The 26778-nt window shown below is 38.7% G+C and overlaps 1 protein-coding gene and 2 non-coding genes across 18 annotated transcripts in view; all 3 read right to left on the bottom strand.

Moving 5' to 3' along the window:
* The window catches only part of LOC112987795 (ubiquitin-associated protein 2), a 172339-nt gene that overhangs the window by 107631 nt on the left and 37930 nt on the right, over positions 1-26778 (bottom strand). For 13 of the 16 annotated variants that reach the window (XM_064502632.1, XM_064502631.1, XM_064502627.1 and 10 more), the window contains 9 exons: positions 19711-19765; positions 18410-18513; positions 13139-13198; positions 11906-11958; positions 6614-6681; positions 4615-4804; positions 2630-2843; positions 944-1218; positions 241-413 (listed from right to left, as the gene is read on the bottom strand). In XM_064502632.1, the coding sequence (XP_064358702.1) occupies positions 241-413; positions 944-1218; positions 2630-2843; positions 4615-4804; positions 6614-6681; positions 11906-11958; positions 13139-13198; positions 18410-18513; positions 19711-19765 (1192 nt within the window). The remainder of the gene's footprint in view (positions 1-240; positions 414-943; positions 1219-2629; positions 2844-4614; positions 4805-6613; positions 6682-11905; positions 11959-13138; positions 13199-18409; positions 18514-19710; positions 19766-26778) is intronic. The other 3 variants (XM_064502625.1, XM_064502626.1, XM_064502637.1) reach the window with 2 other exon arrangements.
* Positions 736-817, bottom strand: LOC135325180 (small nucleolar RNA SNORD121A). The gene has a single exon (XR_010386357.1). It is a non-coding gene; the product is annotated as a small nucleolar RNA SNORD121A (small nucleolar RNA).
* On the bottom strand, positions 4225-4308 carry LOC135325179 (small nucleolar RNA SNORD121A). The gene has a single exon (XR_010386356.1). It is a non-coding gene; the product is annotated as a small nucleolar RNA SNORD121A (small nucleolar RNA).

Raw genomic sequence — 26778 nt, 5'->3', positions numbered from 1 at the left:
AGCTTATTAGGTTATTTACATATTTGCATGTCATCTCCAGCTTCTCACTCACTCATCCAAGGAGATTTTGATTGCCATTAGAAAAGAGATTCCTCCTTTAAGATGCCACCCACAGAAAACACAGTCTTAGGAGTCATATTTCTCCCTTCCGTTACATGGTAACTTTGCCTTGACATTTTTGGCACAAACTTGACCCTTGAAGAGGACATGTAAGAATACACAAAGGGAACTCGCACATACTTTACTGATTTTGAGTACAAGCTATTGTTGGTCGCCTGGCTAGTATTCTCATTGCTTGAAGTTGATCCAAACTCTGGGAGCGCAGGCTCTGACCCAAACTCCAGAGCTCCAAACTGAACATTTAACCCCGTCACATCAGCTGATCCAGGCATCTCCACTGCAGAGGCAGGAATCTTTAAAAATAAAAAATAAAAAATAAAAAGTCACAATTCTTCATATACACTAGCTAAAGGTATAAAAAAAAAATACCCTCCCCTCCTTTAACTACGGGCTTATTCAATTACCACCTAAATGTTTGCTGCTGACTACATCTACCACAACCCTCCAATCTACATCACATAAATTAACTATACTTTTATAACCTGAAATTCATTTATTGAGTCTATGCCCTGATTTGGAGCTGAAAAGGTAAGCCATGCTATTCTGTAATTTGAACATGTCATCCATGTTCATCCCCCTTCATCCAACGTTCATCTTGTAGACACCACTAAGTCAATCCAAAATCACTCAGAACAGTCATTTTCCACACAGAGCAATCGGTTATGTGCTTGGAAAAGACAGCATCACTATTTTGGACTGTAAAACTATCTAAGCTTAGCATTTCCTCCTTCATAGACAAGAAATACACCACACACTTGCTCTCCTCCTCCCTAGCAACGCACAGTACATGTTTACAGAGGACTAGCTCCCCTGAATTACACACCTTGGATGCCGGAGTTATCCTCCGCTTTTGTGGTTTCATCTGTTTCTGCTGGGTTTGATGGGCAGTCACTGCCTGGTTATCCATAGATATGCTGGGGAGCTGCAACATTTTGCTAACAGCTGTAGAGGTGTCTACTGGCGACGGCTCTTGGAGCTTTACCTGGGAGGAGAAGGACTCCAACCCAGGAGGAGGAACAGGGACTGCCTGCGCTTGTTGCTGCTGTCGTTGAGTCAGCTGGCTCAGAACTGGAGATGGTTCAGGCTGGGATTTAAAGTCTAGCCAGCATTTGCAAAAAGAAATACAAAAATTAAAGCATTAAAATCTGCTCTCAGAGCTTCTACTCTTTATGTTAAGAATTGGGGGGAGGGCTCGACAGTTTACAGCTATGACACACTTTACTTGACATGGTTTACAGCTATAGTGGGTAGCATCTAAGTTTTGAGCTAGCATTATCTAACTTTCTTTAAAAATACGAGAACATATACCTATTTTTACAGTCATATAGTATCATCACATATTAGGCCTCAAAAAACTGTCATGGCTTATTTTAGCCAAATACTGCAATTTTCACTACAGTTAACTGTGCCTCTAAATTGTGGTTACTTTCAAAGTGTCTGGAGTTGCCATTTAGAGGTATTATGAATTAGGATTTCCTGACCCTAAAAAGGAGAAGATTTTCAGCACAAGCAGGAAGTCATCTATCGAATCTCTCTGAAAGTCAAGAGATACTAGACATGGGTAGTTTTTTTCCAGGTCTTCCCTTTCATAGTTTTCAGATAGTGAAAGTCAAGCAATGGCTCAGAGCAATGGCTAATAATCATAAGAGATCCACAGCACTCACAACATACAAGATTTGTATATTCAGTTGGTAAGCTGCATTAGAAAGCAACTTAAAATGTACATAAACATTTTAGCAGCATTACTGTGTGCGAAAGATTATAACTGCTACAAAACTTGCTTATCTATTTGGAAACATGCATAGACACATACAAACACAAGATAGACAGAAGACATATCTTTCCTCACAGTCAGAGCACTGCCACAAACTACACTGCCAAAAAAAAAAGTTCATGCCATTTTTACCCGTTTATCCTAATTTTACTCAATTAAATGAAAAATCCATACAGCTATGAAAAGACAAAATACATAATCTGCATCATTCTCAGCAGGTGTAGATTTGTACATGATGGAAGAACACTGAGATGGGATGGACATTATAAAGAAAAATACTCACTGCAAATTCATGCAATGGTTAGGACAGAAAAAAATGAAAAAAGGACAAAGACAAAATATGGTAGGCCTTTATACTCAGCTAGAAGCAGCACACACAGAATGACCAAAATGAGTATTTTTCACAATTTGTTGAGAAACAAAGTTACATCAAATTTCCATTTAAATTTTAAGTACATTAATTCAAAGACGACATTACATGAAAGCTCAACCACTTCTAAAGATGCACTGCTTCTATTAATAGGCTTAAATCTCTCAAAACTTATTTTGTGATATATTCATAACATCATTATCAGCAAATAAGTGGAACTTTAAATGTTCTATCCAATCATATTATTAGCAGTACATTTCAAAAAAAGCCATTCATCAAGTCCATTTTAAACTCTTGTTTATGCTGAGAAATCTCACAGACTAGGATAGAGAGAGAAAGAGAAAACAGTATGTCAAAGCACTTACCAAACTGACTAAGGACTGAGGACTGAGAAATGGGGGGCTTTAGATCCCAGGATGATGTGGTAGTCGTGGTAGTAGTGGTAGAGCTACTATTGTTTTGTTGAGAGGTAAACTGACCCAAACCTGGAGATTTCAACTGGTCCAAGATTTGGGATCCAGTAGAGTTTGCCAATTTAGAGGATCCAAGCTCTCCAAAGCCAGAACAGAGAACTGCAGACTAGCAAAACACACACACAAAAAAAAGGGGGAGGGGGGAGATAAGTATGTTGTAAATAATTTGAACATACCCTTAAGATCAATGTCTACAGCTGCTGTTTGGCAGCAGTTCAACCCTTTGCAGCTCTAGATTACTAATAAACAGTCAACTAAAAATTCAGCTGTTGCAGTGTAAGGCCAGATCCTTTGCTTATGCACCGATGTACTTCCACCGTTATGCCTGGAATAGCGCTGATTTACTCGAATCCACGCACCTCAAAATAGCACATATTTACTGTTAGGTTATGTGATAAAAAGCTCATCTCAACATGTACTAAGGAGTGCAGAAGCACAATGGCAGGTGGGGGAACCCAAATTACCTACTTAGAGGAACTATCCGGGCTCCTCCCAGAGCTGCCCCAGGAGAGCATCAGCCTGGCTGTCCAAGTGTGAAACCCAGCAAGATGAGTCAACGGGAGCTCTCCAGAGCACCTTTCACACTGAGGGGGGTTACTGCCTAAGGCCAGTATTACACATTATGGGATGGAGGGGAAGAGCATTCTGTGATTGTGCAAGACTTACTATGGGATGTTTAGGGGAGTAAGGGAGGCATCCAGGCTATTTGGAGAGGAAAAAATATGGGAAACTAGGGTGACAAGGGGATAAAGAACCTGTCGTGTGTAAATAGGTGGTTGGAGGCTTGTCTGGCCATGCCCCGTACCTGATTAGTGCAGTCTGTCTTATCTTCTTATTAAATTCCTTTCTATTTTCCTGGGTGAGAGACTCTCTAATCTGTGTGCATGTGTGTGCATGGCGGGGTGGGGGGACAGGGTGCCAGCAACTGGAGACACCAAAGCAGGTGAAATTAAGTGCCAGCAACTGAAGGGGGGATCATGAGTCAGAGGGCATGGGTCTCCAGCAACTGGAGAGAGCGAGGGTATGCAAATGAGTGTGCTATCACTAACAAACCTCAAGCCAGATGAACAGGCAAAGTGACCTGGGAGCCTGGGGTGGGGGGGTATCTAAGCCCAGCTGTTGGAGGCATCCACACTGCACCCGGTTTTATCTACGTCCCCCCAACGGACCTTCTTCCTGATCAGCCAGCGGGGAACAGGCTGATGCTACTGGTGCTATTTGTGTGAGTATGGCGTGCATCTGTCTGTGTTGACATGTGTGGCTGGCTGTGTATGTATGTGTGTTTGTGTAGATGCCTACTGGGAATATATTCTCAGCCTTACTACTGGTTGGACCTGGGATCATTCAGCTGCAGCAGCGTCACTCCATTGAGCTAGTGGGTTTGGCCTCCCAATCTAAAATTTACTAATAGTTGTATTCATTATTTGAGAAGCTATTCAAGTGTCCAATTTCAAACCCTCAAAATTAAGGGAAGCCACTCTTCCTCACTCCAGAAAACTCAGAAATAGTCAGTTTTCCACAAACAGCAGTCAGATATGTGCTTGGAAATACCACATCATAGTTTTCTGGCATAGAACTTCACTTTATAAACAATTTCATCCCAAATCAGGATGCATTAAACTCATCTGCTCTCTACTCAAAAACTAATACAAGTACTTCATGTAGATCAAGAAAGAATCACCTATCAAAAACAGAAGTCGTCATGTATTTTACATTTTTGTGAGGATATTTTTAATCTAGTTCCTTCAACATCTGCATCCTGAATTTTACAAATATTGAAACATCTCATGAAATAAGCCATTACTGGAAGAGTTGTTTGACCTGAAATATCTACTCTTCAAGGTATAGAGTATTTAGAAACCATAAGACAATTTTACCAGACTCTGAGGAGAATAGGAGTTTACAGCACTGGAGCTGCCAGTTCCTGATGCCATCTGGGTGCTGTGCTGAGAATTTGTGAAGACCAGGGCTTGGCCAAAGGTCTGCTGCTGGGGAGCCTCAAATGAGTTGCCTTCTGTTTCTTGGGTGGAAGTCACAGGCTTTTGAAGCAGTGTTACCAAATCAATGCTGTAAGAAAAAGCAAAGTTTAGCTAGTATAAACACGACGATTACACAGTGTTGAAACTGAAGAAAGCACTAACAATACATAGATGAAGCTGCCATACCCACAACAGAATTAAGTCTTTGTGAATCTTGCTCATCTACTTACCACACAAGAACTCCCATATGACGAGGTGGAATAGAGGTTTCTGCTAGAAAGGGAAATTCTGCTAGCTGAGACTTTCCACTACAATTAGAATCTAAGTATTTTTTGCACTTTTCCTCAAATATTATCAACTCCTACTACATCATGCATCATATAAGTAATCTATATGATTAATATAAGCATGTAACTGGAGACAAGTGATAAAAGAGATGTCACATTGCAGTGAATTCCGTCTGCCAACCCGTTATACGTATCAATAATCCACATCCCCTGTACATCACACAATCCTTCTACAAAGAGTAAGGGATCAAAGGCCTGTATAAGTGGGCATGAGGATGGTAACGGATGAAGTCACACAAGCAGCAATTCAGTTAATGCCTGATCACATGGAAGCTGCAAGAGCAGCAGAAATAGAAGCTAAGTTTCTCAGATAGTAGGCACATATCCAAAATTGCTCTGCCACATTTACCTTTCGCAGGATAAGAAACATGTATTTTCATATATTTAGCATGGCCTATTACCCCTTAACATGTTTAGCAGAGGTTTATCCAAGGTAAAACAAAGCATTCATACAATAAGAGAAATTACTCCAAAAATTCTGACTGAAGTTTATCCTAAATACACTGCAAGCTTGGGCTGAAGAGCTGCTTTTAGCACTTTTATTACTATGGATAAAGTATACTAGAGATATTGATTAGATACTGAAGCAAGCATGCAAAAGTTTTCTTTTAGGAAAGGAAAAAAAAAAAAACAGTAACTAGAACCTGAATTTATAAACTGCAGTGTTTTCTAAAATAATTTGAAGGACATCCACTTGGGAAAATATTTACATCAAAACTAATGCATTATTACTTTTAAGAAGTAAAAGAATATAGACTCTAAAACAACTGACACCACGCTGCCTCCAAGTCCCATCCATGTTGTAAGGGAAGTTTTACTGCACTCTTTAAGTACAGCATTAAAGCTGTATCAAGATGTTTGGGACTGTAAGGCCATCTAACTTTCATATATCATGCTTTCTGACTACAGAAATACTGATCACGCAGCTTTAACCTGCTTTCCTGTAACCTGAGGAAGTGTTGGCTAAAGCAGACAACTATTTCCACATCACCATTTGTCAGGCACTGAGTTAAGACAAAAAAAAACAAAGTAAGGCAGCAACTACTGTATTTTTGGTTCTCTATATGAAATTACTACCTTAAGCAAAGACAAGCAACCTTGATGATCATCAGGCAATTCACCTTCTTGCAAATGCAAGCTTTTCTGTTAACATATTTGTCAAAGAGACGCATTCTGAATACTTCTTGAACCTGGAGGGTCTGGCTTCCCATTTTCTGCACAGCAATGCCAGTGCTTCCTTTTCAAAAGCAGAACGCTTTTTCCCTGCTCTATAGGGGTCTTTGTGTAAAAGACACAGTCTTCACAGTATTATCCTCATGGATTTGACAAGCTTGGCTCCACATCCGCAGTCAAATACGGGTAACATAGGAACACACAGAACTAACTCTTTGCAAGTAAGGCTTTCACAATTTTAAAATTAGCTTGAGCAATCTCCGACCAGGACCGTCCTTGTGTTTTATTCAACATTTATTTTAATATATGCAAGCTAATACTGCTTCACCAAGTGAAACATTTTTAGGTATAGAGGAAAAGGTGGAAGAAGAGCTTACCTTTGCCCAGAAGTGACATGATTCTCAGCTGGAACAGATGAAGCAGTAAAGACCTTCGTTTCAGAAAGCTGAAAGAGAGGGAAAGAGTATTTTAATCATATGCACATTGATGCTTCCCTGCAATGTCTGCAGAAATTCCATCTTAGTCACGTACTTGCAGATAACAGTAATGTCAGACTAACACTACAAGCAGTCATGATGCAGCTGAGAAAGTTTAGTCCAACTTCAGTAAATTCTTTTCCACAGAATCATGTACCAATTTAACTAAAATGTTATAAAATTTAATTTATTGAACACACCAGTGCAACCATGTCAGTTTGGGCAACAGTTTGTTTAAGGGAAGATTATACCAGTAGAAACTAACTGATGTGACAGCAAATACATCATCAGTGTAAAGATAGCTTGTATAGACATAACTTAGGACTTCAGCAGAGGAGCTCTGATAACCTGTTGCAGAAGTCTAACACACTGCACCATTTCCAGTCATTCACTTCATCTATACCTTTGTTTCACATTTCAGCTCACATCACCATTCTGATACAATAAAGACAGAGTAACTTGCACAGGGTATTGGTTGCGGGGGGACTGGGGAGTTTTACTGGAGTCTTGTTTGTTTTTAAACAGCTTGTCTGAAAAATGGAGTTAAACAGCTGCAATTTCCTTGGGCTAACTCCCTTCTTTTGATGAGAATACTTGTAATTAGAGAAACTCCTAAACTTATATTTGTTAGGTTTAATGAGATAAAAATATGTATAGATAGTGGTCATATATTAAATTAAATTTGCACAATATCACCCTTAACTACATTGGTGTAACTCTTCGTTGAAACGAAAGAATAACTGACCTATTCAAACAGTTACAAAGAACTCCATTAGAATGTGATATTTGACTACAGCTCTTGCAGGAAATTATGCATTTCTAATCGCATATATTGGTAGCAGCCCACCTCAAGGGACATCAAGGACACGAGCCAATTTCATCTGCCATCCCATGGGCAGCTCCACTGAAAGCATATATATAACTGAATATATTCATCTGAGTGGGATTCTCCTATAAGACACCATTGATTTAAGCAGGACGCAGGAGGGCTGACTGGGAGCAATCGCTTAGCACTCCAGAGGCAAAGTTCAAGCCCTGTTATACAAGTGGGAGTAAACTGACAGGCAAGGGAAATATTTCATGTACTCTGCTAGCATCTACCTACATGCAATGCTGTGTTATGGGGGAAAAAAAAAAAAAAGAAATTCGCCACAGTTCCTCCCTCCATTTTCTTCCCATTCCCTGCCACCAATGCACATTTTAATCTCAGCTCCCTGGAACAGATTCTCTGTTCTGTGAATACTGTTGCATGCCCACAACACTCTATGTCTGACCAAAATTAAGAAAGAAATTTCAGCTCAGGTATATTTGCAATAAATAAAAAAAAAGGCTCTTCCTCTATTCCTCAGGCCTTTTCCACCTTATGTGTTATTTTAGAACAAGTTGTACTGCAGTATTTGTAGCATTATGAGATTCCTGCATTATATGGTTCAAGTAGGTCAGCTAATGGCAGAGTGGCAGCCTATGGTCTGCAGTCTCCTGGTTAAATATTAAATTCTTTATAATGCCAACAGTTTCTCACACCCACTTAGCCCAGAATAAGACCAGCTGTGGCCAAAACACTGATGAACCCTGAAAACTAAGCAAATCAGGGAGGCTGAGGATGTTTGTGACAACCCAAAAGTACAAGGGAGGAATCTTTCTCCTCAAATAAACTGGCATACAAAGCCTCCAGCTACCAGCTCTGCTACATTCATGTTTCAGCTACACACTGTGGCAAACACTGCCACAAGCTCAAATCAAGCAACTAAATCTGCTGGGATTACAGCGTTTGTCAGAATGCATAATACATGCAGCAGCTGAAAAGTTTTTTGTTGCACAGATGTAGCTACTGTTTCTTAGAAGGAGTAGTATCTTCCCCTGACAAAATCGCTCAGGCTAACCATACGTTATACTTGAATCTTTCACTTAGGCATTGGCATACCTATGTATTTCAGCTCTTGTACCTATGCTAAAATCCTTCTCCGATCACCAAGCAGACAAGGTATTTAACAACTAGCTACCATCGCCTATGGCCAGTTGATATGGGATGAGAACAGGCAAAAATATACTCAAGCATCCTGATAAAAATCAACACCAACAAATTAGACACAAGACCTCATTACTGTTTTGATAGCAGGTACTGAAGTGAAAGAAATTAAAAACAAGTTCTTATACTGCTTCCTGGTAAAAGAAACACTCTAACTAAAGCATACTTTCAAAATTTTTAAAGTGTTGCTGTTGTTTCCAATAAAAACTACAACTACCAATATTGTTCAGGAAATGTTTGTCTTCATCCACTTTCCAGCCATTTGTACGAGTTCTATTTCTCCTCTGTCGACAGTTTCTGCAGTTAAACTTTATTTTCCTTAGACAGAAGAAAATGATCACAAATTTAATAGGAAAACACAGAGCTGTCTTGTATTACCTCAAAATGTATCTGGTCCTTCACTGTCCAAACCCCGAATATCCCTTTAACAAAATACAACCTCTTATTTTTAACTGCAAGTAGTTTCTCACTATTTATCAGTATGCTGCCAACCAACTATACTTGTTCAATACATGACTGTTAGATCGCAAAATCTAATCCTTCCCAGATCAAAAAAACACATTAAACTTCACCCAGTTGCTCATATACTGAACTTGGTAACTTGTATCTGACTAGAGAACAATATATTTAACCAAAAATACTCTTCAGAAAATCACCTGGTCTTTATTTGCAGACAGAAAATATGTTAGCTTCCTTGGTCATTTCAATAGTTTCAATAGTTCACTGCTAGAATTGTTTAATTACACATTTAAATGCATGGGTCTATTTTCTATCCACAGGTTCATATTATGCCTTTTCTGCTCGATTAAAAACAGAACCCATTACATTCCAATAAAGTAAATTTTTCACATTTATTTCAGCAAACTATACCAACGAAACTTAAAATCTCACTCTAAAGTACCTTTTTTTTAATCAGTAAATAATTTTCAGTTATTCTCCGCAACTTCTGTTTTGTAAAAGCAATGAATAATTGTTTGCAGCACTTTGGAATCAAGTTCAGTAGAGTCCGAATACAAAAATGTCAATCAAGAATGATTAGGGGAGAGGGAGGAGTACCTACATGCAAAAAGACTATAACAGCTTTTTTTGCCGAAGCATTATCCCTTTAGGAGATCATGCTGACCTTTTCTTTTTTCACTCTCCCCTATAACCCTGCAATTTTTCAGTTGCTGCTTTCCAAAAAACAGTCCCTTGCTCTAGAAGGAAGCCTTGTGTTCCTTATTCCTATAAAAGAAATAGACACTCAGCTATATCAAAGCACTTTCCATTAGAACAGGTCAAATCTAGCAAGAGTTCCAGATTTCTCTGCATGACAAGCTTACTTTTATTCATCATGCCAATAATTTTTGCATTTCCCACACATTTTATCTAGCAGTGATTTTATGCTCATTTCCAAATCATTGATGAAGACACTAGATGACACCTGCCCTAAGACTGGATTCCCATGCAGCCCTCCTGGAAATGCCCACATTCAGTAAGGACCCTCCTGCAAAAGACTACTTGCTGAAATCTGCAGGTCAAATCTTAATCCACTAGTGTGTTTTGTGATATCACAGCTATTTTTAAAAGACAACAAAAGACACAAGATCTAATCTCTTAGGAGGACATATTCTGTCATCACAGTTAATTCATAATTTACTTAAAGATCAAGAACAGCTTTATTCAAGAAGGACCCATTTTCCATAAAACTCTGTTTAGTGGCACAAACTATATTCCTACACTTCCATTTTTTAAATCGGATGAATCATTTTTTCCTTTATTTTTCCCCAGACAGGTTTGGGGCTCTTTTTTTTGCAGCTCTCCATTTTATTCACTCTCTCTGAGCATTAGCACATCAACACTTTCTTCTAGGTTCTAGGGATTCTTCCAGCATTCCAAAATTTATAAAAATTAATGACAGGCTAGAGATTTCATTTGCTGCTCATTTAGAATTCATGTGAAAATTACCCAGGTCTAAAAATTAAAAAACTAAGTAAATAAATAAATCTATCCCTAGTCAGCACTGCTCAGTATCCCTCCTATACTGTAAATGCTGTATTATACCAGCACAAAACCGGGTACAGAAACAAAGCCAGATATTTCATTACCCTTAGCACACATTGCAGAAATAGAGGACAGATTTAAAACTAGCACCAAAGCTGGCACCTTTAACTGATACTGGAAATAGGTAACATTTTAGAGTTGATTAGATTTCCTCCTAACACACATCCTCCTTAACAGCTAAGGACAGAGTTTTTGTCTCTGTTATACAACACATGCACACATTTCGAGGGATAACAGTGACATGCCACCTTACATGGGGAGGCAGAGGGATGAATTTTGAGACAATCTCTTACTGTTGTGAAAATAAATTTGAAATAATAGATGTTCCTATAATAGATGAAAAGCTTCTTAAAAGCTATGTTTTCCTTCCCATACTTCCTTGTTACCTGATTTGTTCTCCAGCCTGCTCACTGATTTGATATAGCAGACTGAATGACAACTTAAAATCACAAACATTTAAATAAAAAATAAAATATGCCAAATATTTTGCAGACATCAGGACAAGTCTCTCGTCTGTTAAAGAACTAGAATAAAGATTGTTCTAGTACTTTAGACAACACATCATGATGAAATATAAGAATGAAGCGATTAAGTGATAACTTCATCATACTACTAGCTCCCTTTTTAATGTTCTGAAATATATATAATTATTTCAATCACTCCTCTTGATGTTCAACCAAATGAATCAAATGATGGGTCTAAACTTGACAGTACGCTGTAGCACTAAAAAAAAAATACATAAAAATCTTCTGATACCATGGCTTTAAATCTCTACACAGTATTAGGGGAAAGCACGCAATTAACTCATCAGTGTTAAGCAGCAGAGAACTATAACTCATTAATACTTAATTTGGGACACAACTTAAAATGTTATTATACATTATACATCACTAGTCCACCCAGCAGAATAAATGAATATTTTAAAATTAAGTTTTATTCAAAAAGTACAATTACCTAAATATATACTGTTTTATACAAGAATTACAGCGAGAAACATGCTAAGAAGTATCACTGCATACATACTGCAAAGCATTATTTAGAACATTTAATTTCTGAAGACAACACACAGACTCTGAAAAGTGTAAATAATGAACGCTGCCTATCCACTGAGGTACACTTACATCTTCATTCCAGTCTTCTGCTGTCCATTCTTCTATTGAATTTTTCCATGCTCCTATTGTAATTTGGGGAAGGAAAGAAAACCAGTTAAAAGCTAAAAGACAACACTGAATTTCAACCTTTCTGCATTAAAAGCCATCCTGTTCTTATTATTAGTGGAACGCAAAGCAAAGAGGATGGTGGCTGGAAACATGGAAAGCTCTTGAAAATTTGTCTGCATTTTTTAAATTTTGGAAGGGTTTGGGGTTTTTTTTTTCTTCTTTCTTTTAGCTTTATCTATGATTTCATAAATTTCTTAGCCAGTATGGTACCAGACACAGCTTACGTGAACACGTCTGCAAGAAGAGCGATCAACACCAAACATGGGCAAGAACTTCCTCTGTATACCTGTCCACAATGACAGTGAGAGGTTACTCAACCCTTCTACTGGATCTTCAAGATCCAGTCCAGCGTCTAATCAAAACACAACCAGAACACCTGCTCTGACTTCCATAATCCTACTTCTAGACATACTTAAATTTGAGACCCAAGCTATGCCTCTAGATGCTCCTTTCCAACGCGCTAACCCTCTTCTCAGAGGAAAACAATCTCATTCCCTTACCCTGACAGGGCAAACTTATTTTAAAACTTATATAATCCAGACAGCAGGACCAGAAGAGTCAAAATACCGCTTCCTGTAACTTGTGGCAGGACTGATTTGTCAAACAGCGGAGCACAGCACACAGGCTACAGCATGCAGCAATGGTAAAACTACAGGAAATGAGTCTAAAGTTTTAAAAAAACGATCCCTTCCAGAGGAAACAGCAGAAACGGACAGGCAAGAGCAACAAATGGTCTGAAGGCCTCGTCTAGCAGCATAAGCACAAGCAAGGTTATCCCAGCAAAAAACAGAGCTTTCATTAAACTCTATGACCACAAGCAAAGAAAACACCAGCAGTAAAATTTCTGGCACCATCACCTTTGATCAAGTACAAAAGCAGAAGAGGAACTACTTTAACCATATCCTTTTATTTAACTAGGAACCCTCTGAAGCAAATTCATTCAGAAACAAAGCCCCCTGAAGACAGCATCAAATCCAGTCTGTGCTAATCCAATCACTACATTAGTGCATTCTTCTGTACATTTTACAAAGCAGCATCTAAGCCAGAGTAGGGTTGAATGGCACTAATTCAGTGAACTCAACAAGCCTACCACAAAGGTATACACATAGAGGGGAGAGGGGACAGATTTTATACCTTGGAATCCAAAATTATTTGGCAGGTCCTGAGCAAGGTAACATCCACTCTGTGTTGGCTCTGTGGAGCAACATACAATTGCCTGAAACATATTTTCTTGCTCACATTATACCAAACAGCCCCTACCTAGGAGCTTTCTACACTGCAAAATATTGAGGCACATTTAAAAATAATAGCAATTATATCAGAGCACGCCAAAATTACTATGCCTCAAATTTCTAGACTAACTCACACACTTCCACAGATATTTTGGAAAGGAGGGAGAGCCAAATGAGCAGCACTATTTACTAGGGAAACAGTTGATTTGCACCCCACCCGCCCCGAGCAGCACAGGATCACTTCCTCTGTCATGTCTTCTGTAAAGAAATACATCCTCATACTTGCCCTACTAATATGTATCTTACAGCTGTCAGAGCAAGGCCAGTCTCTGGAGAAGACAAACCTCATGTTGGTGCCAGAACTCTAACAATGGGACTCTTAAAACAAACTAAAAGAAACCCTAGGCAAAACAAGCCTAACTCCTGAGCATCCCCCACCACCTTTGGTAGATTGGACCTGTTTGGAATAACACCTGGATCATCATCCTGCCATTCAGTTTCGAGGTTTATCCATTGCTCCTACTTTTCATTGCACTTCTCTGCGCACTCTTTTCAAATGCTGAACGTAACCCTTTACCCTTTTATTAGTTTATCCAAGTTGCTAAGTTTCACACTTTTTTATTCACACTTCTAAAGTCAGTCCTTCCAGTCTCAACGGTTTTACTGCTCTTCTCTGAACTAAATCCAATTTGCTAACATCTTCCTGACACTGAAAGGATCCCAACTCTGATCTTGCCACAAGCATAACAGCTTCCTTTTTGTCCAAAATCCACCTTGGCTTTGTTGCAAGCCTGTTTATTCTCTTCCCTACCTTTACCTCCAGGTCTTGCCGGAAACCACTATTTATCAGTTCTCTGCTTTCCAGTAAAAGTATGCTTTCTGTTTTCAAGTATGTTTGTCATACTGACTTCAACCTAAACTTCCACTTGTAACTGTTTTCTTTTTCTCCTTCTGTAAGACCAAATTAATTTGTCTGTAGAAAGTCATAAAGCCAAAAAAAGCTGTATATCCTTGGTACAGCTTAACTACCTTCCTCCAACTCCTTACTCCTATGACATCTTTGAGATTTTTTTCCTCTTCTGAATTATTCCCCATACATATCCCCCATATTATCCCCCTGAAGATCATTTTAGTTTGGTCTGTCCCAAACTTATGTACTAATCTTATTCTTGTTGATTATATCTACAATAATGGAATAATCTGAAGGTGTCCTTAAAATGTTTCTTTCAAATTCTACACCAATCCTACAACAAACAACTACTTACAGCTTCCAAGCTACACAATTCCCTTCCTTCTCCTTGACAGATATACTGTGATTTATTTTTTTCTTGTTTGTCATTCTTCAGTCTCAAAGTCATTTAAGGCTGCTCATAAGCAAGCTAGTGGGAATTAAATTTTACTCTGAAATTTATGAAATAGTATCAAAGTAGAGGTATAATAAATTATTAGAATGTAATACACATTTTTATAATCTGATTTGAGGAGTGATGACTGTCATAACTCCTGTTATAAAAATGGATGCAATTTGTTGTTCAGGATCTCCCATTGCTTTGTACATTATGAAGAAGGCAAGAGAATGAACACTCTGCATGTCTGTAAAAAAATATCAAACATGCTGTTCAAGTTCACTCCTTTTCAGAAGTGGATTGGTCATTTAGTTTCCTCCCAGCTATCCCTTCTTTGTCGTGCAACTGTATATTTCTACTGTAAAAATTTAGATACAGGGAAACTGACACTGAATTATTTGGAATAAAGTTACACTTAAATTCTATCAACCAGATTTCACCCTTCCCTCTCCTTTTATTCCAACCAGCTACACTAAGTTGTAGCTCCACAGAACCAGCTAGCATTTCTATGGAATTCACAATGATGCATCTAGAAACACTTTTCATTCAACATACTGTAATTCTTCTGGCATCTGCAACAATTCAGGACAAGATGTTCTAGAACGTTTTCAGAGAACACAAGAGAACAAATGAATTTCAGAAATAAAGTTCTGGGTTTGGGTTTTTTGGTGTTTTTTTTTTTAAACAAAATTTTGAAGCTGGTCCTCTCCAAGCACCAACTTAGAGAGGAAATACTTATGAAATATTCTGAACTGCACAGAGTTTAAATTTGAACGATGTCTTCAAAAAACATTTCAATATGGATAACTAGCTTAGAGCTTCTCCGGGTAGTTGCCCAGTATCTCCTTTTTAACGCAAGTGCAAATGAAAGACACTAATTCTCCAGCTCCTGTAGGTACACTACACTAATTTTGTTTGTTTCTTTACAGACGAAAGAAGAAAAGAGGCTGAGACATGAGGAATAAAGAAGGATTTCCCTCCTGTCCTTCTTTTGTGTATACTCTTGTTGACACCCTTCAATATCCCATTGCAGGCTGTATGAATTTCCAGACAGACATATCCCTGCTCATTTGCATCTTTGGCAACTCTACATCGGTAACTTCTTTATTACTGAGACTGTTGATTTGTAACTAGCATAACAGCATTGCAACTGAAAGTGATTAAAAACAATTAAAACCTAGTATTTGTTATTAACAAGACAAATCAACAGCTCTACTTTGTACAATCTGCTTCCAGCCCCACAGGTTGTCTGCTGCACCTTTCTCCCACCTCTATTTCGCTCTTCCTGCCCCACCTCTTCCCCAACACTCGCTCTTCTGCTTTAAAACTACTGCCCCAGGTGCAGCCTCCTCTCTAAAGACCCTCAAAGACGCTTTCCATTCCAAGGTTGAAAGTGCTTCCCACTTGGATAAAACCGGTAAAGCCTATCATTTTTAAACAAATCTCTTCCTGGTGGTTTAGGGACTTGTTTCTTTTGTTCTTAGGGCACATCTGAAGAAAAAACACTCTAAAACAAAACTCTCTCTATACATTGATATGTTCAAACACATTTGTTTCACCAGTTATGGTATCTTTTCCATTTTCACTGAAAGTAAATTAAGATTAACAGGAAAAATGTACTTAGCATCCAAACAACATTCACACGTTAACTACTTTAAGTTTCCACCAACAAAATTATTCTGCAGAAAATTCCCCATGTAGACAAATACACATTCATCCCCTTAAGACTCAATCTGACACGGCTAGGGAAAACTCCAGAATGCTTTCTCACACATTATTCTCTGTACCACGCTTACAACTTTATACAAACACCTTAAGTTGCTTTATCAAAATCCAGTGCACTTCTAAGTGACATGCATAGGCCCTAACAGCAAAAAGGTATTTGGCATCCAAAAACAACATCCACCCTTTAACTACTGCACTTTGAATTTCGACCAACCTAATTACTCTGCAGCAAACCTCCCACGCAGACATGCTCATTCATATTCTCAAGGATATCAGTTTAGTCACAGCCAACCGTTCCTATTCCTAGGCAGAATACTTCCGTTACTGAAGTCTCAGGAAATGCATACGAGAAGAGGGAACAGAGGCTGCAACAGGGGAGGCATATGGAGGCTACACATGGTAGGCAGGAAGGGTCACAAACATTCAACTTCACTTAGGAAATGGAGCATAAGTGAAAGTGGTTTGTAAAGCACAGTCTTAAAGTTGTGTTCATTAATAGCTAACTGATAAACTCTCTACACCTCTGTCCCAGTTCCCTTTCTTGTATCAGTCCTTTCTTCGGTCAGTTAATCTCATTGCTTCTGTAATACTTGTGACAATGTGCCCTGCCCCCCATTGCCATATAGCAAACACCAGTATCTATATTCGTGGAGGAATTTTCAATACATTAGATATCCTTCTAACTCATTATCTGATAAACTTACTTGAAAAACTAACATGAGCGAGAGTAAAAGGTTTTTTTTGGTTTGCTTTAACACAACTTTTATTTGCTATAACACAAGTCACTTCAAAGGTAACGCCTTGGAAAGATGCCATATTTGGCAAAAGAGCTTCTTTTCAATAGCCCTTAATTTATTCAGTGCCACTCTGCCACACCGGCCTACAAGGCACTCAGAGTGACAAGACAACTACCTAATAAGGCCTCCTAAACTCTGAGCCTGTTATTGTCTTCTCTGGTTAAGTGAAAAACAGCTTTTATACAGTTTAGAAAGCTGCATCTCAAGAGGTTCACTGCAGGGCTCAATGAAGCTAAAATATTCCACCTAAGTCACACACTGGCCTCCAGTGTCAGTCTTTTCCTTCACACTTGACTCAAAAAAGATTGTGAAAATCATTTCAGCAGGCTTCAGCACCTGACAAAGAGATCAGAAAGTCATCCTTTATTTGGGGGGTGGAAGGAGGAAAGTAGTTTGTCCTATCACTTGGCGGTTCCCAAGCGTGGACAGCAACATACACAATTTCTCCATCCTGACACCGTCTTTCCTTTGTCTTCATCTGCTGTTGCAGAATATGGGAGGCAGCAACCTATCCAGTTGTTTTTCCAAGTCACAGACAAGCAGGTCACATTCTTCGCTTTGAGTCACCACATGAGACCACTGTTAAGTGGTTCCTTTTCAGACTAGTATGTCTGTTGCCTTTAGCCAGGACTGCATATTTCACCCTTGAAACTTCATATAGAAAGACGGAGCTGCCTCCATCTTCAGACAGGCAGACTGTTCTTTTGGCTCCTACCCAAGTGCCTGCTCGTGCTTTAGTTAATAATTCTTCTCTTTAAAGGTGGCAGATCTCGGAACTCCATCTCCTCCACCCCAGAGACTCACATCCTTACATTGCTACACTGTATAGGTGGGACTTCCAAAGACATCTTAGTGTCACTGAGTGGACATCTACAAATAGTTTTCAGACATGTACTTAGACATTCAGATCCTATTACCCAATGTCTGTGGACCAATCACTTTTAGTGGGACTTACACTCCTAAATCACGTTGGGTGAGATCTTAAGCAGCACTTAGGAGATCTAAACAATTCCTCATATAAAAGGTTCTTCCAACAACCCTTTGAATCCCCTTCTCTCTCAAGGGATTGTTAACACTAAACAAACAAAAAACTGAAAATTGCCTCGCCCTCATTTAACCAGAGAGTCACTAGGGCTAGAGCATGTGCCCCGCACATCAGTAGCAGTAAGCTATAAAAATGAACTAATATCTGTGCCAGGTGAGATGTTTTCACATTTTTAGAAGTTAACACTAACAGAATGTTATTTTAACTGTAATTTACTATAGGTCTTCATTCCAGTCCTTGTACTTCTTGAAACATCTTACCAGTTCCATCATCTGCATCATTCTGACCAGTCTCCCAAATCTCAGATTTTGTCCCAAAGCCATCAGTGGCAGAAGACTCCGTATAGTCTGCCGGGTTAAATGTCCTAGAGTTTTAAAAGTTAAGAAATGGAAGAGAACACATGGGTCATTCAATGAACAGAAGTGTCATGAACTTTTAGCTGAAGTTGTATTAGATTTAACATCTTGATTTCCACATATATTTATTTTAGTCATTGGTTTTAAAAAAGATTTTTTTCTTCTATGAGCAGTCACTGACAAAAAAGAAAAAAGGAGAAAAGAAGCGAGAAAAAAGTCAGGAGACTTAAAAAAAATTACTGTAGAGAAACTGAACAAAAACAGGAATCCCTGAAAAAGCACTAACAGCGTAGCTACTCCTCCCACTCTCCTAAGGCATTAGTTTATATGCAAAACATTAAGCCTCTCTCAGCTGAAAGTTTCTCAGCAGGCAATGACTGATGAAAAACCAGAATCATGTACTTTCAGAGCACCAGACTTCTGCAGGACAACAGTTGGAACATCGGTAAGACTATTTCAGAAGCAGTCCTGACACCAGTCCAAAAATACAGATGCAGCTAAAAGATGAAAAAGGATTTCTGAAGAAAAACCACTTTTCAGTTTATAAGATAGAAGTGTGAAAAAGAAGGCTTATTAGAGACATAGAACGAGCCTTCCGTTCATCATGACACTACTGGTACTACATGAAATGTCACTGAGAGCAACACTGAGTAAGTTAACATAGTGGAGGCTACGCTTCTCCGAAGTGAATTCTTCTGACAGAACTGAAAAATCCTTAGAGCTGCTGAGTAACTTCTTTTGCTTCTGTATTAGGGTACATGTATGTCCAAACAGCTTAAAGCATGAAACCTCAAAAACAAGGTGAAGTTTATAATCACTAGTGTTTCTAGTCTTAGTTAGGATTTGCACATTCTACATTACACTGGAACAAATCTCTTCTTTAATTAACCTAGAACTATAAGCACCACGGAGAACTTTCAGCCTCCTAGGCACCTGTGAAACTTAATAACTCAATATGACTGTTACTGGTAGACAGAATTAAGTTTGACACATGAACATTAAGTGAACTTACATTAGGTTTGTGTAGATGTGTCTAGTTATAAATACAGGCTTAAGACAAAAATATTCCATCATCTAACAGATCTGTGAATTTTTGCAACCATATTACTTTATCATACGTACAGAGTTATTAACAGATACAATGGCAATTAATATTGCCACTGTGTTTGATCCTCCCCAAGATCTGTGCTCTGCATGTTTCTTACCCCATGCCTTGGGCTGAAAACCTCCCCGCTCCTCTCCCTCTGCCACGTCCAAAGCCTAGGAGAGAAAACACCATTTAACAGCAAGAGCAGAGAAGGACCCAATTGCTAGTCTGTCACATTAAAAAAAATGCTATGATTGAAGAAGAAAATTAGGATACATGTTTCAGTAGGACTTGAAACTTTTATCTTTTCTGTATCTAGTGAAGTAGAAGCTCAAACACTAAGAAAAGGACTTAACCAAAGCCTCATCCCAAACTAATATGTGACTCTGCTGTTGCTAAATTATTAGATATTATATGAAAATTTTTGCCTCCGATTTCTCACACTGGCCTACAAGGCCCTGAAATCCCAGCCTCTGTGTGTACCCTGATCTCTCAAGGAACTTCCTCTCCTTGATTTTTCTAACTAAGACAAGTGTCAATATCTCATTTGTTTCTTTCTCTCACTCTCATTCACTGTCCACCACTACCTCCTGCACATCCTTCAAGCTGCTACCACACATTCCTTGCTTTTCCCCCTCAATCCTAATTACTGACATGAAAATTAACCAATTCAAATTATTCAGACAATTCCTTTATCACCCCACACAGAAACATTAGTTTCTCTTTAAGCGCAACAAAGTATCTCCTCATTGCCTCCAATTTTGATACCAGCCTCAGTTTACAAGCATCTTGCTACAAAAATAAAGTCATTCACTGTATGTTGTAGAGTGTCAAGGAGGCATTAGACTTTTTGTATTACTTCAACATCCATAAAGCACACTTCTGCATAAATTTTTAGAAACTATTTCTTATGTGCAGTATATTTCTACACAGATCTTTTTCCTTTTTTATGTTATCAATATCTCAGGCTATTCCAGTTTGTCGTTTTTTGTGGGGGGGTTTTGTTTTGGATTGTTTTTTGTGGTTAAGAAAAAAGAATATCATTTTGCATCACAGAACAGGAGCAAATCAAGAGCTGCAAACAGAGAGCAAAAGTAATGATTATTTTAATGATGAAATTATGCAGTAGTTGCAAGTCAGCAAGCAACTACAAGTTTACCAGAACACAAATATTATCATTCTTAATCACCAAAACACTGCTTGTCCAAACATCAGAATCATTTAGGACGGACGGTTCGAATTTGGATCAAAACTATCCCTTACTTTCAGGGGACCACCTTAGCTGAATAAGAGCAGTAGCTCCAGGACATGGTAAAATCAGTTTAAGGAGTTCCTAGTTTAATGACTTTCCCCTCCCTCTCCTCGCCACTCATTCTTACTCTTGCCCTAGTTCACTGTCCACGTTTAAAAAGACATTTCTGAAGGACTAAGTGTCTACTACCTGCATTTTAAGGACTTCTCAGAAGCATCAAAATAGGAGGACAGCTTTACCCTCATTTAGATAAAAGAGTTTACTTATATTTCTATGCAAGATGACAACTGCTAGTTAGAGGGAAACTGTGAGACTCCACAAAGGAAGGATTCCCATCCAGCAATGCACAATGTTTTGGTGGGACAAGAACATGCAAGAACTCAGGTCTGACACTAGCCCAGGCTTGCTATGTCTACAGTTTCCCCCTCTTTGCTCTCCTTTTCACAATTGGTCGTCAAGAGGACAGAAGTTAAGAAGGAGATAACAACAGCTGCAGCTCAGACCCAGCAATCGCCACCCCTCTTAACCCAGCCCACATGTGGGGATGTATACTTTGTTCTGCCATGAACATCACAGCCCCAAACCCCACCGTACCCAACCAGTTCTAACCCAGTCTCTGAGCCTTCCTAGCCCAGCCTACCTATTCTAGCCTTAGTTCTCTTCTCCCACATCCATCTGAAATCCCCATTCTGGGAGGCTGATCTAGGGCATAACAGGGTAGCAACACTCAGACACAAGGAAGATAAAAGTCAGTGCACTCCAGATTACCATTCTGCCCAGTAAATAATTAAAAAAGGTAGAACTGGCTAAGCAAGTTTACTTGGGTACACTGCAGAAGCCATCTACATAATAAATTTACTTCTTACAAACCATCTGGAAGTCTAAGCTTCTGGTGGAGATAACATGGTATCAGTTGCTACAGCTATCAATACAGCATTAAGCACCATTTATTAATGATGTGCAGAATACAGGTCAATGTTTTTCTGAGCAAAACTCAGCTACAGGACAGATTAGGAGGTGCACACCACAGAAACAGTTGAGCAGAAATGTTTGAGTGAAGCAAACATTAGGTATAGAAATACTGGCTGGAATAGCCAGCATGAAAGCACAAAGCAGTTTTAGCAGAGGAGCCAAGTCTTCCCAGTCCCCAAAGTCTGAAAGAATAACCTTAGCATAACAAACAGAAGATGAAGTTTTAGCAAGAGAGGCAAGGCATATGTAAGATGTTGTTTCAGTGCCACTAGCCAACTTCTGTCTACCAGCGCAGGCACAGTAAACTAGTGGCTAAAAGCAGCAATAAAGACCTCTAGCAATTTGAGCGCATTTTGACTATAAAAGAAATAGGGCTGTTTATGAAGTTCCATACACGGTCTTAGAAGACTATTAGCCAGCAAAGACTTGCCCATAGAAGATCACTTTGAAAGTTAATACTAAAAACTAAATTTACCAGAATTTGAAATTCAAGTGGATTCTCTTAACTTCATAAAGCTATGTCAACGTTTTCTGTCAAAACTGAAGTGCAATTCATTTAATTTAATCAACAACTGCAACAAAAAGCATCCCAATGAAGACCAAAGGGAAGTACCAGACCCGTGGGGTTAAAGAAAGCACTGAATTCAAAGCTAGAAAAGAAGCTTCTGAAGAATAAATTCAAAACATGGGACAGTGAGTACTCACTACTGAAGACTAACTTAGCTTGGACAGGAAATCTCATGACCATGGTCACGACACAAGGCTCCAGTGGGAAGGGCTGTTATTCTCTTTGCTGCAGCTAGGTCACTAATATACTCTAAAATTCTCATGCTAAGAGAGTTATTCTTCTGACAACAAAATAAAAACATGGCCTTAAAATCTTAGAAGGCACAGCCTTACAGCTTACAGAGAAATCACAGTCATGAAGCAACTACAAATTCCCATCCTGTATCTGCAGACTTTTAGTACTTTTTATCAGTGACTAAAAGGTCAGCGAGCAAATGGCACTTGACACAGAAATTCAAGAGCAGGGAAACAAATTCTGAGCACACAGTTCCACAGTAGCTTAAACCTATTTAAATCAGAGCTACTAAAATGGAAGTCATTCTCACCTGCAATCACAAGTTCTGCCCCCTTCCCTTCGCTGACAATTTTGGTTCATACAACCAGTGAGCAAGCATAAAACTAATACTGGAAAACAAAATGATTAGTTTACTGCCAGATCAACTCTTTGAATGAGTTCACTGTCTGTTAAATGCTAGTAAACCAATCACCCTCAAGCCCATATAAGCCACCAGAAAACAGGTAAGCCTGTTGTTCACTGCTACCATGCAGTGAACCAGATCACTGAACTTTCTTGGGTTAAAAGCAATCACTTTTTATTTTTGGCTGGGTTAGTTTTAAACTTAGATCAATGCTCTGATACAGTTCAAAGGCACCAGGGGACAGACAGGACCAATTCCAGCAGTAATGCTAGCTTATCTTCACAGAAGCATAACCTTAACACTACTCAAAAAAGATCTGTATCTACAGCTTACTTGGAAATATATCATAATGGTCAATGTTTCCAAAAATTTTATTTTTAACTGTGGTAATTCACAATCAGTAATTCTTCTGTCAACATTTTTATCTGCCCACAAAAAGAGAACAAGCTACTTGACAGTAGCTCATTAAATCTTCCAGTGAGACTACAGGCATGGGTTTTCCTACAGTTAATCAGCATATTGAGAACAAAACCAAACAACAGAGACATCACACAAAGAGTAAGATTACTGCCCTGCCTTTCATGACCCCTCATAACATTCCTTCACATTCCCTTACACTTGGACTTCGAAGCAACAGCCTAAAATATCAAGGCAAGTACTGCTTACTCATTTCTGTTCCATGAAACGAGGAGTGGGGAGCTAAGTTTAAAGCTGACTCTGTTTAACCTTCATTCTACTACCCCTACCTAATACCGCTATTTTAAATTATGAACTCTTTAAAACATGTTTTTGTTTCCTTTAGGATTTTAATTCTGTTCAACTGAGTATTGTATTTTTCTTCCTGCTCTCCAGGATCAATCTCTCTCTCTCACTCAGTCAAGCAGACTCACATTAGCTATCACTTGTTCAATTTACATTTTTATTTTCTGTCATAAATGCTACAGAAGTTAACACAGCCACATCCAGGCAGGTGGTGAGATTTCTCTGCTGCCAGGAACACCCATCAGGAGTTCAGGACACTCATAATCACACAATAAAGTCTCAACTCTGGTACCATCCACATAAGGAAAGACCTGTTCGTCTGATTCAGAATGTTCCTTCCCCCAGAACAGAAACACTACATGGGAGTACGAGATAAACGTGTAGTACCACAACTTGAATGGGACTATCCCATCACCTTAATAGCCTATTTTATGGAAAATCCAGTTAGCTTAACTTGCAGACCTAAACTCTTCCACTTTAACACATACGCTTTATTTCAAAATTAAGATTTTCGCACTGAGAGGTTTAAACAGATGAAGAGACGACTTTAAAGGCCTATGAATATTTGAAATGAAAAGGAAATGCAAACTGGAAAAGCAGGCAACACCCTAGATTTGTGTTTATCTCAGACTACACACACACAGACTAAGGCTATTCAATTAAGTGTATGTTCTGAAAATGCGGAGTCAGCCTTTCTCCCAGAAGCTGACATGACAGAGGTCTAAACCTCCATACTACCCAAATAAACACTGAAGTTACATTTATTAACTCAGGTCACTTCTGTCTTATTAGCTGTTGTAAAGCTAAAAACATTAGATCAATTTTATATACTGCATGTACTCCAATAACCATTTTCAACAGCATGCACAGAAATCTCTTTCTACTCTGAAATCATGTTTAAAAGAAAAAAAAATATTTCTGCTAAAGCAAAGGTCTGGTTAATCTCAAAAAAAAAAAAATGAAACACAGCCTCTTAACTAATGCAGAACCAGCTACAGTAAAAATAAACAGACTTCAGCTTGTGACCTCTAAAAGTCTGTCCTACATTCATGTTTTAGAAGAACTAACATCCTTACTAGCTCTGGCAAAGCAAACCCAAAATATATTTTTTGCCAACTGTCCTAAGCTTTTAAAACAAGAAAATGTTTAGACACGCAATTTTGGTTACAGAAGCTCCTTTTTTCAAGGATAGTATAATTCTATCTAAAAAAGTTAAAAAGACACCAGAGAACACTAGCAGATTTGCTGCACTAGTCAGAAATGTACAAAAACAGCAAGCTGCTCTACTTTCTCATATATCCAAAAGGAGAGTTTGAAAGGCTCCTTGTCACATAGCTGAGATCCAAAATTAAAACCTAATGTTCTTCCTTTCATTTTTGTTTCTGTTTTGCTAGAAAAAAAATTCCCCGTCAGCATCCACACTTTTGTCATGCACACATTGCTCTGGAAGAACGTGAAGAGAAGAAGGAGGGAGTTTAAGAACAGAGGCAAAACTGACAAATCCGTTTTCACATTGCAAACCAGGCTAATTGCTACACACAAATCTAACAGCTTCTATGCTGAATCAAGACCAAAAGTTCATCTACCCGCTATCAGCTATGGCCAATTAGATGTCTAGGGAAGAGTACAGTAGCTGAAAGCATAGTGCACACCCCCTGGACACTCTCTTGGTCTTCAGCCACTTGTGGCTCAAAGACTTCCTGAGCCAGAGACAGTTAATTTACTTGCTTCACAACCCTCAGTGGTTTTTGGTTTTTTAGGATGACCTTGATGAGTCTCCCCTTGTATAAATTTTCAGCATCCACAATGTCTTACTGAAAGGAGTTTCACCGGTTAACTACATGCAGGAAGAACCACCTCCTTTAGTTCATTTGGAACCCATAACCTACTAATTTCATTTAATATCCCCTAATTCTCCTACTTGCAGGGAGGGATCTGACTGATTTTCCCCACAAAACCTTCTCCACAAAAGCTTTACAGATCTCTATCACACACCCACTCAGCCTTCTCTTTCACAGGCTGAGAAGTCCTTGCCTACTTATTCCTCACATGCCATAAATATGTTTCCATTCCCTTCACAAGCCTTTTCTAGTTCTACCACATCTTTTCCAAGATGGGGTGGAGGACAGTGGGAAAACAAGACCTGCACTTAAAATCGAAGATGTGTGAACAATACAAAATGGCAGCATAAGAAAGACTGTGTCTGCAAATTATGTTATCACCTGCAATGTTATGTATAAACACAAATAAGGAAATGCTTTTAGAACAGAAGATTATAATGTAAACATCTTTCTCCATACTTCCTTCATTAGATTGCACTTGAGATGGTTATGATCCATTGCAATACTGATGCACAAACATAACCACTTTGATGCAATAACTATCAGTCACCACTATAGTATTTTTAATGGCTAGACTAGCTCATTCAGGAAATTCAGTTCTGAAAATGAAAGACAGGAAGGTCATTGTTAAAAATAAAAATAAAAAAAATAAAGACTCCTTTCCAGCCAAAGTTTACACCCTCTGTTTAGCAACTAGAGATTAAGGGCTGAGGAGAAGAGCAATTCCAGCTGGAATGTGTCCTGAAACACATCTGGTGACATGCTTTTGCTTTCTATTAATCAGGCAATAATCCATATCTACTTCAAACCCCTGATCTCTTGCATGCCAGCAACTAGTGTTGTTTGTACACTGTAAGCTTATTATCCTATAAAGTTGCAAGGAACATCACACGGTTGTTAACAGAAGATCTACTGCATAATGAAGCAAGTGCCTACCACACTAAGCCTGAAATTCTCAGTATTGAGCATTTATCCTGCTAAATAGCACACCATCACCACAGTCAATCCCATTTCTGCTATTTTCAGTGCACATCACATTTCTTTAAATTAGGTTGTTCTACAATGAAGCAGTAACATGATGGCCCAACAGATCATCCCCTAGAAAGCAGCCAGTAAGATTATTCCAGCCTGAGAAGACAGCTTAAAATAGAGAG

Source organism: Dromaius novaehollandiae, chromosome Z (genome assembly GCF_036370855.1).
Source record: "Dromaius novaehollandiae isolate bDroNov1 chromosome Z, bDroNov1.hap1, whole genome shotgun sequence".
Taxonomy (NCBI): Eukaryota; Metazoa; Chordata; class Aves; order Casuariiformes; family Dromaiidae; genus Dromaius; species Dromaius novaehollandiae.
This window is presented reverse-complemented; position numbering and strand designations above follow the sequence as displayed.